Source organism: Podarcis muralis, chromosome 9 (genome assembly GCF_964188315.1).
Source record: "Podarcis muralis chromosome 9, rPodMur119.hap1.1, whole genome shotgun sequence".
Classification (NCBI taxonomy): Eukaryota; Metazoa; Chordata; class Lepidosauria; order Squamata; family Lacertidae; genus Podarcis; species Podarcis muralis.
The window spans coordinates 35,318,873-35,331,864 of NC_135663.1; the positions used below are offsets into that span (position 1 = coordinate 35,318,873).

The 12,992-nt window shown below is 47.0% G+C and overlaps 1 protein-coding gene across 4 annotated transcripts in view; it reads right to left on the minus strand.

Annotated features, from left to right (window-relative positions):
- Positions 1–12,992, minus strand: part of ELF2 (E74 like ETS transcription factor 2) — a 41,985-nt gene that overhangs the window by 9,181 nt on the left and 19,812 nt on the right. Inside the window, exon 1 of one of the 4 annotated variants that reach the window (XM_077934047.1) lies at positions 12,460–12,641. The exons of 2 other annotated variants lie outside the window; for them this stretch is intronic. In XM_077934047.1, coding sequence (XP_077790173.1) covers positions 12,460–12,484 — 25 coding nt within the window. In that variant the 5' untranslated portion in view covers positions 12,485–12,641. Of the gene's footprint in view, positions 1–9,579; positions 9,973–12,459; positions 12,642–12,992 lie in introns of those variants that run through there. One more of the 4 variants, XM_028743152.2, reaches the window with a different exon arrangement.

A 12,992-nucleotide genomic window follows, 5' to 3' on the forward strand; every position in this document is an offset into this window, starting at 1 on the left:
GGCAAGAAAAGAATTATTGTTGACATGAGTTTGGTATTTCTCATTCAAATTGATATCGCAACCTTATAAATTCCGCAATAAAAGAAGCCTTAAAGTGATGGCATAGATGTTTGTAGTAGAATCTTGCCCAGAAAACACAACAGGGGGAAATGCTAGATTTTTAAGTAGTCATTGTGATTTTATAAAAAGGCATTTTCTCTTTTCCCCATGAAGATTTTATAAACCAGCAATACGTAGCCACCTGTTGAGTATCATCCACACATATTAAGGTATACACACACTCTCTCTCTCCAGTTGCTTTTTCCATTTATGGAAATCTACTCAAAGCTAAACCATTCCAGCTCCGCTGCCAGCGTCTAATCTATCTTTAGAATAACTACAGTCACCTATCTGCAGTGCCAGTAAGCTAATGAGGATTCAAACCACGGTTTCTTCATTGGAAGTTCCTGAAGGCTATCCAGTTACTTCAATATTCAAAATTAAATTAGGGAAGAGGAAGAACATTTTTTAAAAATGCTTCAGTCACCAAGACCCAATTCACACATATGCGTGGCTGCTTGACATTGCAAAAATAGCAACAACCTTTTTTTCAAAAGAGTTCACCACATGACCCAGCAGCCACTAATAAGCAAAACTGGCTGTGTGAATCAGGCCGTAGCACTACCAACAGGAAAGGCTTGGAAAAACACATAACAATAATAAAGGGGGGGTTGGGGGGGGGAAGGACCAGGAATACATGTCTAAGTCATCAGATAAATGCCACAGCCTGACTGTGGGACCTGAAAACGTAACTCCAGCACAGCTATTAAGCTTGCTGGTAGCAAGGGACATGGCGCTGCTTGAGTCCCCATCTTTAAAACCGGACGCTAGCAAAGGTTATAAAGTACTTTTGTAAGTACCAGAGTAATTATTAATGAATTACCCTCTGCATCCAGAGCTAATTAGCAAGAAATGGGAAAGCAAAAGATCTCTCAAGTACAGTGCCCTTAGTCCCAGACAAAGACATCCATTAGCCTGTACACTGTACACTGAAATGCTTCATACAACCTGCCATTTCTGCTGTAGAGTTTGGGAATGAGATAGGACTTTAGGCACATGCTATGGGTTACTTCTCAGATACTGCACTAAGAAAGAGGTTCACCTTCAGATTGCTTTTAGTCTTTCTCAAAGCAGCAGCTATTACTAAATGTAAGACAGCGTACAAAGGAATAAACTGCAATTAACTGTAAAATATGTGGAAATCAACCAACCTTAAAGTTAATTGCCATCAAATTTAGCACATGCACAATTCCATTCCCTCCCGCTCCTTTCTAAAGAGAGAACAGGAAGACTTAACATTATAAAACATTCAAAACTAAACTATAGGACAAATTCTCCAATATACACATCCTCAAACTATACTGACCCAGGCAGTTTGAAGCACTGGCAAACAATTTGTGTAAAAATTGAAAATCAGGTGTAGTACACCCAACCACAATAAAAACAGACAAACTGCACCAACAAAGCCAAATTCTGCACACAATCTGGAAACTTGCAGAAATTTATCTGCAGAATCTAACAGAGTGAGAAGGGTGACAACATAGACTGGAAGTCGTGGAAAGGGAACATAACACCTTTGTGCTCTTTCTCTCAACACGGGAGAACTATTCAAAAGCCTATTTCTGGGGTCTAATACTTAAGCAGAATTTCATGGGTATGAGCAAGACAAAAAAATACTGGCAAGTTGGGGGGGGGGCTTAACTGATGAGCATATCTTCTCCTGACAGCCACCGGCAGCAGCAATTTCCCCCACTCTCCCATCACATCCTCAACAGAAAAAAAGTGCTGCATCTCTTGGCATGTTTTAGAACAGAAAAGTAGTGCCCCCCTCCATCAGAGCTCTGGGAAGCAGCAAGTTTCACCCCACTCCCCAAATTGTCCAAAATGACCTACCCATTTTGCTCACTAGGTAGCATTAGGCAAGAACACAAAACCTGAACAGTGAACTTCCTTGTTTATAGCTCAGGCTCTCAGCTGCTATCTGACCCTCACTCTTATAGGATACACCTTAAAGAACAGGAGGAGAACCTGTGGCCATCCGTATATTGTTACCAACTTCCAGAATGATTATTGTAGTCCAGCAACAATTGGAGAACCAAAAGTGCTCCACCTTCCTATTAAAAGTTCCCCAGCAATGAGGTAATTATGAACTACTGTACTTGTGAAAAGCTAGCGAATACCTCACCTGGCAAGAACATGTTTTATAGAATTAGTAACGGAGTATCACAACTGAAGCAGACATAGAAGAGCTATGAGAATAGACTTGTTTTCTGAAAACAAAGCCTAATCCCTAAACTGACCCTTCCTGTAAAGAACTTGTTGTTCAAATAATGTTTTTATATATATTTTTTTTAAAGGTGGGCGTTATTCAGAAGGCATCTCCAAGGTCCAAAAAACTTTTTAAAAAAAATTAAGTTGACAACTTGCTCTTAGCTTCAACTCAAATGTCTTTAAGAATTTATTTTTCCAAATCAGTGCAATGTTTCAAATCTCCTATACTTGTTATTTTAGTTGATTTTAGTTGATTTAGTTGAATGAAGCTCTAGGACTTCATTCAAACATGGAATAAATCACAACTGTTAAGAACAACCTGGTGAACCACCGCCACCCAGCTTCTCAGTGGTGTCCCTCCTCCTCCAACTGTCACTGGAAGAGATTCTGAAGGACCATTTTGCCCAGAGGGGAGTAAAGAAGCAGCAGTTACAGCTTATTCTAATCTAAGCAAACAGACGTCATTTCCATTTTTTTGTAACTTTTGTTTAAAAATTGATGCTTGTTGGTGTAATGCTCTTATGTAAACTGCTTTGAAAGACATACCTGAAAAGTGGTATGTAACTACCATACATATATAAAAATCCTACAAAATGAAGTTTTTTGTGCAATTAAATCGCTCGTTAGGCCATGGTCTACTGCTCACCCACCCATCACACCCTGCCTTTCGATCACTCCTGGTACAGTCATCAATTATTCTTGCTGCCAGCCAGTAGTATTATACCATGCTCTCCAATGATAATGTGCAAAACACACATCTGCACAGCATCACTGTGATATAATCAAAGTGATGTCCATAAATATGCCAAGTGTTCCACTGGTGCCACATGTGTCCAGATATGGTGGTAATATTTTTTCACATTTATCTAGAAATATGGAAAGCACTAAAAGCTGGACAAAAACATGAAATAACAGTGGAACATTTGAAGGGGAACAGCAAGGAGGGAGATGCACAGATATTGTTTACCCAGCTGGACCTGCAGGTGTTATTTCTGATGTAATATAAGTATTCCATAGAAAAGCATAGACCTGTAGTTCCTGTCTTATGATAGCTTTTCCATGTATAGCAAAAATACTCAGATTTTTAAAAAACTACAGCTTTATCTTAAAATTGAGTATGAGCTTATTCTATTAAACTTTTCAGTATTCATAGCATTTTTACTCTTGATTTTGATATCTCAGAGAGTATGCAGTAGTATCACTTTGTTACACTGGCATTCATATCTTCTTGTCATGCCAAAGCAACCTTACTTAGTAGAAACTCAGTATCATGGATGGAATTCAACTAAGTTTTACTCATGAAGCTCATTAATTTCTATGGGTATCATCCAAGGAAATATTAGTTGAAACATTCCCCAGGATTACTTGCAAGGGGAAATACGTCTTCTAAATCCACAGCAATTACATAAATCCCCAAATAATCATGGCATCACATCAACTATGGACAATATACAGTGGTACCCCGCAAGACGAACGCCTCGCGAGACGAAAAACTCGCAAAACGAAAGGTTTTTTCGTTTTCGAGTTGCCTCGCAAGACGAATTTCCCTATGGGCTTGCTTCGCAAAACGAAGCTTGCCCCGGGGACAGCGGGTCTTCTCTTTTGAAGCAAGGGTCGGCGGGGAGATCGCTTCTCCCCACCGCCCCTTGCTTCAAAAGAGGTCCGGGGGCAGCGGGAAGCGCTTCCCGCTGCCCCCGGACCTCTTTTGAAGCAAGCGGCTGCGGGGAGATCGCTTTTCTCCGCAGCCGCTTCCTTCAAAAGAGGTCCCGGACCCCTTTTGAAGCAAGCGGCTGCGGGGAGATCGCTTCTCTACGCAGCCGCTTCCTTCAAAAGAGGTCCCGGACCTCTTTTGAAGCAAGCGGCTGCGGGGAGATCGCTTTTCTCCGCAGCCGCTTCCTTCAAAAGAGGTCCCGGACCCCTTTTGAAGCAAGCGGCTGCGGGGAGATCGCTTTTCTCCGCAGCCGCTTCTTTCAAAAGAGGTCCCGGACCCCTTTTGAAGCAAGCGGCTGCGGGGAGATCGCTTTTCTCCGCAGCCGCTTCCTTCAAAAGAGGTCCCGGACCCCTTTTGAAGCAAGCGGCTGCGGGGAGATCGCTTTTCTCCGCAGCCGCTTGCTTCAAAAGAGGTCCCGGACCCCTTTTGAAGCAAGCGGCTGCGGGGAGATCGCTTTTCTCCGCAGCCGCTTCCTTCAAAAGAGGTCCCGGACCCCTTTTGAAGCAAGCGGCTGCGGGGAGATCGCTTTTCTCCGCAGCCGCTTGCTTCAAAAGAGGTCCCGGACCCCTTTTGAAGCAAGCGGCTGCGGGGAGATCGCTTCTCTCCGCAGCCGCTTGCTTCAAAAGAGGTCCCGGACCCCTTTTGAAGCAAGCGGCTGCGGGGAGATCTCTTCTCTACGCAGCCGCTTGCTTCAAAAGAGGTCCCGGACCTCTTTTGAAGCAAGCGGCTGCGGGGAGATCGCTTTTCTCCGCAGCCGCTTCCTTCAAAAGAGGTCCCGGACCCCTTTTGAAGCAAGCGGCTGCGGGGAGATCGCTTCTCTACGCAGCCGCTTCCTTCAAAAGAGGTCCCGGACCTCTTTTGAAGCAAGCGGCTGCGGGGAGATCGCTTTTCTCCGCAGCCGCTTCCTTCAAAAGAGGTCCCGGACCCCTTTTGAAGCAAGCGGCTGCGGGGAGATCGCTTTTCTCCGCAGCCGCTTCTTTCAAAAGAGGTCCCGGACCCCTTTTGAAGCAAGCGGCTGCGGGGAGATCGCTTTTCTCCGCAGCCGCTTGCTTCAAAAGAGGTCCCGGACCCCTTTTGAAGCAAGCGGCTGCGGGGAGATCTCTTCTCTACGCAGCCGCTTGCTTCAAAAGAGGTCCCGGACCTCTTTTGAAGCAAGCGGCTGCGGGGAGATCGCTTTTCTCCGCAGCCGCTTCCTTCAAAAGAGGTCCCGGACCCCTTTTGAAGCAAGCGGCTGCGGGGAGATCGCTTTTCTCCGCAGCCGCTTCCTTCAAAAGAGGTCCCGGACCCCTTTTGAAGCAAGCGGCTGCGGGGAGATCGCTTCTCTCCGCAGCCGCTTGCTTCAAAAGAGGTCCAGGGAACACCTGCCCCAGCCGCCCCGCTTCGGAACGCTGCTCCGAAGCGGGGCTGTGGGGCGGGAACCTCTCCCCCCGCCGCCGGGCATCGGAACGATGCCCCGATGCCGGGCGGTGGGGCGGGAACCTCGCACCCTGCCGCCGGGCATCGGAACGAGGTCCTGGACCTCTTCTGAAGGCAGGCGGTGGCAAAAGTCTTTGCTCCCCCCGCCTGCCTTCCCGGGACAGCGGAGACTTCTCCGCTGCCCCGGGCGATCTTAAAATGCTGGCGGGCGGGAGCGAAGCGTTCGCTGCCGACCCCCAGCATTTTAAAATCTCCCCGGGGCAGCGGAGACTTCGCTCCCACCCGCCAGCATTTTAAAATCGCCCCGGGACAGCAGGGGCTTTTAAAATGCTGGCGGTCGGCAGCAAAGACCTCCTGTCCCCGGAGCTTGCAGGGCGGGAGGTGGGAAGAAGGGCTTTTCTTCCCACCGCCAGCCTTCAGAACAGCCTTCTGAAGGCTGGCAGTGGGAAAAAAGCCCTTGTCCCCCCCCCCCCCCAGCCTTCAGAAGAGGTCGGGGGACAGACTGTCCCCGGACCTGGTCTGAAGGCGGTTTCCCTAGGAACGCATTAATTGATTTTCAATGCATTCCTATGGGAAACCGTGCATCGCAAGACGAAAAACTCGCAAGACGAAGAGAATTGCGGAACGAATTAATTTCGTCTTGCGAGGCACCACTGTATATAGATAATGTATATAGCAGTAATGTGGATTTTCAAGGGGGTGTGTTTGAATTTTCCGATCCAAATTAGGGTCATTTGCATTGCACTGGAAAATTTTCTGCTGCAGGGCTAGGAAACCAGGCCTCCACCAGGGCTTCCCATTAGACCTGCAAGGGCATTTCAGCAAAGCCACACCTGCTGTACAGAAGGCACAAGTTACTAGCATAGGCAGTACAACAGTTATGTCTACAAATGTTCAACCAACTCCTCTTCCTTCTCCCAACCGTAACTTGTAAGGTTGGTAAGTATAAAGAGCAGCTACTCCTTTCATGACAATTAGCCCCATGCTTCAGCTCCATGGATATTGCATTAGGAACTGGGAGACTTGTTCAAATCCTGCTCCCCAGTAGATGGCACCATTCCCTATTCTGATCTTTAACATCTGTCCAAAGACAATGTTTCTGTACAATTCACAATTTATCTGCATAGGCTCTTGTTACAGTAGTAACTATTTTGCAATAGGAGGGACTGGAGGCAGGAAGTGACATGGTGGTAACTGAAAACAGAAATGGGCATGTGCAGAATGAAGAAACTCTGCTCTATGGGGTGGCTCATGGTCAAGGGTGCTGCATTAGGAAGTAGGTAACACTAGTTCGATTTCTGCTCCTGGGTGAAGCTATAGTCCAAGTCCCTCACTTGAGCTCCAAACCTGTGAACATGTACTCCCAAGTTATAGGTAACCAGCAGACACACCAGGTCAAACTGATCGATTCAGTAAGCAGTGGAATTAGAGCCCACATTGGAAAAAAGTCACATCACAAATTCTATTCAAATCATACAACAGTCATAAACTTGCTAGGTGGCACAAGAGCATTTGAGTGCAGGATTGTCCAATTCTTGGCTTTTCCAGGGGCTTGGAGTCTGCTCTTAAACTACTGCCAGTGTGGTTCTCAACAAAAATTTAGTGTGTTCTGGGGTATTTGGGGATAGGCAGCACATAGGTCAGTAATATCTAGTCCATATTACATCATACACCAGGTGCATTTTAAGCTGTAAACGAACTTTAGTGAGATAAAATCTCTTCACTAATATTTATGGCCAAAATTTCAACTTCCTAAGAGCCACATATGTTTATAAAGCAGATAGAACACAATATCTTCAACTGACTGCTTTAGAAAGCCATATTAATAAGTTCTAGAGCCCTGAAGCCACTATTTGGCTGATCATTTCAAATATAGAAAATACAACCTTACCCCACTCCTGGGTCTTTGTTCCCTAGCTTGCTTCCCAACCCCCATCCATAGGCAAGTATTCCGGTACCATTCTATGCAAAGATTCCACCCCCAGGCTACCTTTCTTCATGAGTTCTCATTCCCTCTATTCCCTGCCTCCTCCTCTCTCTCTCTCCACCTCCCTCCCTCCCAACTCCTTTATATCTAGATCTAGTGTAAGATTTCTCCAGTCCAAGTAACCAGTCATTTCCATTGTGGAAGCTACATCATTCTGTACACTGAACTTTCCCCCTTAGTGTTCAAAATATTTATAAATGTTCTGTAACATCACGGTAAAAGTAGCTTATCTGCAGCAAAAAGCAAAGTGAAACAGCAGGCAAGTAACTATATAACTCTCTGTAGTAGCAACTGGGTATGCAGCATGAGGATACACTTGGAAACCAAACCAGGGGGAGGGCATTGAAAAGACCACATCTACCTTTGATTAAAAAAATAAAAGTTTACATGTACAGTACCCTCATGCTACAAAGGAACCATAGAAGCAAACAGCAGTGCACAGACATAAACCCCCAGCCAGCCAGAACAGAAAACAACTTCTACTGAACACCAATGTTGTTGGTGTCCTCAACACTGGTATGCACATGAAAAAGGAGACAAGCATATCCACACTGCCTCACAGAAAGAGTCTCCTGACTAAATAAGAGACACAAAAAGTAGCTGAAGAAGGCAAAGGAAAAAAATGGCCTGTACATCCTTGGAATTCACCTACACTTCATTCTTTTTAATCTCATTCCAATGAAATGGATCCATAAAACAATATAGCTAAAAAAGTATTAATAACTACAGCTTTGAGGTTATTTGGAAGACCATGGTGTTCGAATAATAATTTTTTATGTTGGGATAACAAAATCTTTACACCCAACATTGAAATTATGACTGATATCTTTATGACACTCCAAATGAAGTTTACCATTAATGTAAAAACGTTTACACTTGTCCTTCGCACAACTGTATGAAATTTTGTGGTGTTACTGCTAGAAGCTCAATTAAAACTTATGCAAAAAGCAGTGGTTAGTGGAAATACAGTCACAAAAGCTACTTCGGGGTGGTGCTGAAGCTCTCTCTGTATCATCAACGACGGGTAATTAATTAAGAGGCAAGAACGTTCTGGTTCTAGATGTGCAAAAAAAATCCCCGTTACCTGTTATCAGATCCAGGAAGAGCAGTACTTCCTGCGCAGGACATTTATGAACGCTGTAAACCCCACTGCGACTCTCCTCTGCTCCTCCTCCCCCCTCCGCGCTCACACCAGCCCCGCCCTCGCTTCCGTATTTACAATCCTTCCTCTTCCCTCCAATTCCGTGCTCGCATTGTCAGAGCCAGAAAGCGCTGCCACTCAACCTCTCCCTCGCTGCTACTGGCTTGAAGGAGCCTAGCCCCGCCCATTAAAGACGGTAGCATTCTGATTTCGAACATTCTTGACAGTTGATTGGCCGGCCAGGCCCGTCACTCCCTCCCCCCCACCCCGCGCACAGGGGCTCCTGAGGGAGCTCGGCGCTTCCGCTATGGTGGTTGGGGGGGGGGGGGGGAGAAAATGAGCTAAATATCCTCGCTGGAGGCGGCACATGCCGTTCGCCCCGGGAACAGCAGCAGCAGCAGCAGTACCGATGCCCCGTCTCCCCCCGGCCCCGGCTGCTCCCACACCCTTCCCAGCGCAAAGCAAAGTTTAGAGGGCAAGAAGCGCCTCCCCAAAAAATGAGGACCTTGAGCCCGTCGTGGCTCCTGCACCCGCCAGAGGCACCTCGGCGCTAGGGAACAATTGCTGGGGACCAGGAAGGAAAGGCGCTGCAAGGGGAGCCGCCTCTCCCTGCTCGGGAAGCGCGGCGTGGCTTGCTGCTTGGCGGGAGGACAAGCGCAACAATCGCCACACGCTCTTCCTGGTCCCGGGCTGCAAAAAGAAGCGCGGCGGCGGCGCCGCAACAGCAGCGGCCAAAGCACGCCGCCCGCAACCGCTGCCCGCTCGCCTCGGGCGCAGCGCGATCAGGTTGCTAACGCGCCCAGCACGCCAAGGTGATCACTTCCTGGATTCGCCCTCCTCCTCCATTACTCCGGCGCCAGTGCCGCCCCCGGGAAGAGCGAGCGAGCGGCGTGCGCGCCTCCCTCCGCATCACCCGCCCTTCGCTTCTCTCTCTCTCTCCCCCCCCCCCCAGCGCCTCCCTTCTCTTCTACCAAGCTCCCCGCTCCCGCCCCGCCATTTCGCGGCGCCGCTTACCGGCGCGGATGAGCAGGTCGAGCTGGTTCGTGGGCCCCTCATGCAGGGAAGTCGCCATGTTTATGCCGCTGGAGCGAGCGGCGGCGGCGGCGGCTTCGCATTGACCCGCAGGGGCTCCCTGGCGCTCGGCCGCGCGCGCGCGCGGGCCCCCGCGGCTGCTCGGCGCGCGCCTGCGTGCGCGCTCCCGGCCGCCCCGAACGCGTTAAGAGCCGAGCCAACCCGACAGGCGCCTCGGCCGGATCTATCTCCGCGCGCTCGTTCCCGCGCCCGGCCGGCCAGCCACGCAAAAGGTTCCGCTCGGCTTCCTGCCTTCCCTCCCCCCGCGCGTGTAGCGGCAACAACGGCGGCGGCGAAGCAGCAGCAGCGCTTCCTCCTCAAGCGGGGCGCACACGATCCTTCCGCCGCCAGCCTCGCAGACAGGAAGTGCCGGGCGGGCGCTCGCTCGCTCTCCCTCTCGCCCTCCTCCCCTCTTCTGCTCTCCCATTCTACAGCAGGGACAGGAGTCGGTCGCCGCAGTCACGACGAGATTCCGTTCTTCTTGGGTCGGAGGGATCCCACTTCAGTCGGTCCAGCTGGAGGAAGGCAAAATCTCTCGCCTCTTCCGTTATCTTCCATGCAACTAGGTGGCAGGGATGCCAACAGAAAGGAGGTGCCCGCGGCTCAAGGCAATCGACGCCGCCTCCAGAGCCGCTTTCCCTTCTGCCACTTCTTCGCCAGCCTCCCGCGCGTCTCCCTCCGGGATGAACGACGCCTCTCTCTCTTTCTCCAAGGTGCCGCTTGAGGAATGGAGATATCGCCCCGTCTCCTCTCCGGTGAGAAGAGCAGCCTTGCCTTGGTTCCTGCGGAGTCCCGAAAAGGCCGCCTTAAAAGGAGTTCTGAAATTAGAGGGCAAAGGCACCCAAAGTCTTTTTGGACAACCCGACCGGATTTGCTTGAAATGCATTCGGTCCTGTCAACGGAGCAACTGCTGCCCCGATCTCAACCACACTGTGTAGTTTTCCTTAAGGTCAAAGTTTATTCATAAGCAGAGCTGTCAAAGAGGAGGAATGTCATTTCTGCACCCCCTTCCATTCCAGAGGCCTTGCATAAGTTGCCACACTGCCCTTGATGAATCCCACCTTGTCCATTAGGATGCAAATAGTTGTCTTGCAAATGGTAAACTTCACTGTGATCCAGTTTCAACCAGCAATATGCAGGCAGAAATGGAAGTGATTGTTTATCCCACAATTTCATTTCTTTAAACTATGTTCTTATAAGCATGTACTGTACTATAAACGATGTGCCATAAGCATATCACAACCAAATTAGAGGGCAAACTATTATAACTAATAGACATTCAATAAAGTCATGGTGAATAACAAGCTGACGTTACAAAAACCACTTCTCAAAATTTGGCAACGAGTAGAACTCAAGAGCAGATGATAGCTGCGATCCAAATCACATTTATCTGAAAGATACTGAAATCAAGATGACATTTCAGAGAAAACATAGGCTATAAGGTTATATACACACTGCTGCTATCAGTACTGCTGCCTGCTTCTATTTATTAGGATTAAATCAGGGGTAAAAAGGTAAAGGTACCCCTGACTTAGGTCCAGTCGCAAACTCTGGGGTTGCATGCTCATCTCGCTCTATAGGTCAAGGGAGCTGCCGTTTGTCCGCAGACAGGATGCAATACCCACAGATTGCATACCAACAAAAGATTGTATACCAACAAAAACTGGGAAGATGCTACATTCCCTTATGGTCCTATCCCATTTGGTTTTACACTTTTAAGTGTTCAGTAAGAGGCAGAAGGACTACTGAAGCACAAATTTGGTGCTAATGTGGCTTGGTAGAGCTGAGGCCAGAATTGGAGACATGAACTCCAACTTCCTGAAAAATTTTCAGTCATCAAGATAGAATCCAGTGTCTTTATTTGTTTATTGTTTGCAGCCCTGAACCCATCTGAGAGAAAGGGCAGGATATAGATTTAATAAATAATAAACTAATTCAGTTGCATTAGCACACCCAGGTGTGCTATTCACACATAAAGCTAAGCCAAACTATGGCTTAGTGAGAACATGTGCTCTTCCAGGGAGGAAGGGGCAGTTACTTTGTCCTCTCCTGGTCCTTGTAACTTAGCACAGCATGACAACTAACCTAGGTTTGGGTTAGTGTGTTGTCAAACCTAGGTTTTGTAACTGAAGAAACCTTGGCTACAGCTCCTGATTAAGGAGACAGGTTAACCACTAGTCTGACTTTGAAGAACACTTTAAGCCAAACCTTGGTTTACCATGGTACAGAAACAAGAAGAGGCAGGGAGAACTGATGCAGCTGTGAGCTCTCTGAGAGCCCCCAAGGATCAAGGGTACAAAAATATTTTTGTAATGCTATTTTAAAAATCTTGACTGTGAAGAAACAAAATTGGCATGAAGAACAAAATTTTCAGATTAAAGGGTTTAAATCACATATTTCACCAGCAGTCCAAAAATTAACTTGAAGGATTCTTTAGAGTAGGATCCTGATAGATAAACATAATACAGTAAACTGTCTACTACTACAAGGTTTGATTTGATGTTGCAGATGGCAATCAATTATTTACATCAGCCATAAAATCAATGTTATTTTTAAACAGGAAGTTGAAAAATCCAGAGGAAGATATTTGAAATTTGTGTTTATGTAAGTAGCAAACAAATTAAAGTCTGAAGTAGTTATAAGATTAGCTTTCCATAATAGTGGTATAAGTAGTAATCTGAAAAAGAAAGAAGTTTCTTTTAGAATATACAAGTTAACACTTTTTACTAAAAGGGATTAAGGGCTTTTTCTAGAGCTATACCACCCCTGATTTAAAAATGCATTGTTCATTTATGTATAATATTACCAAAAAGCTATACATACCAACACTGTTCTGGATCAATTTCATTCCCCCATCATGAGGTAACTAAAGGAGGTGCTCTTGCTTTAGATCTCCATTATTCATGCAGGTCTTCTACCTCCCTGTGGCAATAATATTCATTTAAAAAGGTAAAAGTTTGTTTATGCCACAGGGAGGATTTCTGATGCAATGTGAAAAACACAGGAGAAGAATGGCATCCCAAAAATAAGTCACCACTCCCATCTCATTGTTCTGAAAATATCAAATTGACACCAATTCTGGCACAATTAATGAGAAAGCAGAGAGTTGCATTCCATATGAACTCCTCCCCAAATAAGAAGCCAAACACTTGAATATCCTTACTTAAGACATTTTCCAAGAAGCTGCAAACTACATTTACTTCACTTTAGGAAGAAAGTTTCCCTATTCGGATAACAGCAATAACTACCATCCCACCACCACTTTCTTCCAGTGGAAGCATTTCATGAGCTGAGTTCAGCTCACATGATCACTGGATCACAGCCACTAAATTCTTTAAGAGAAATATGTACGTTCT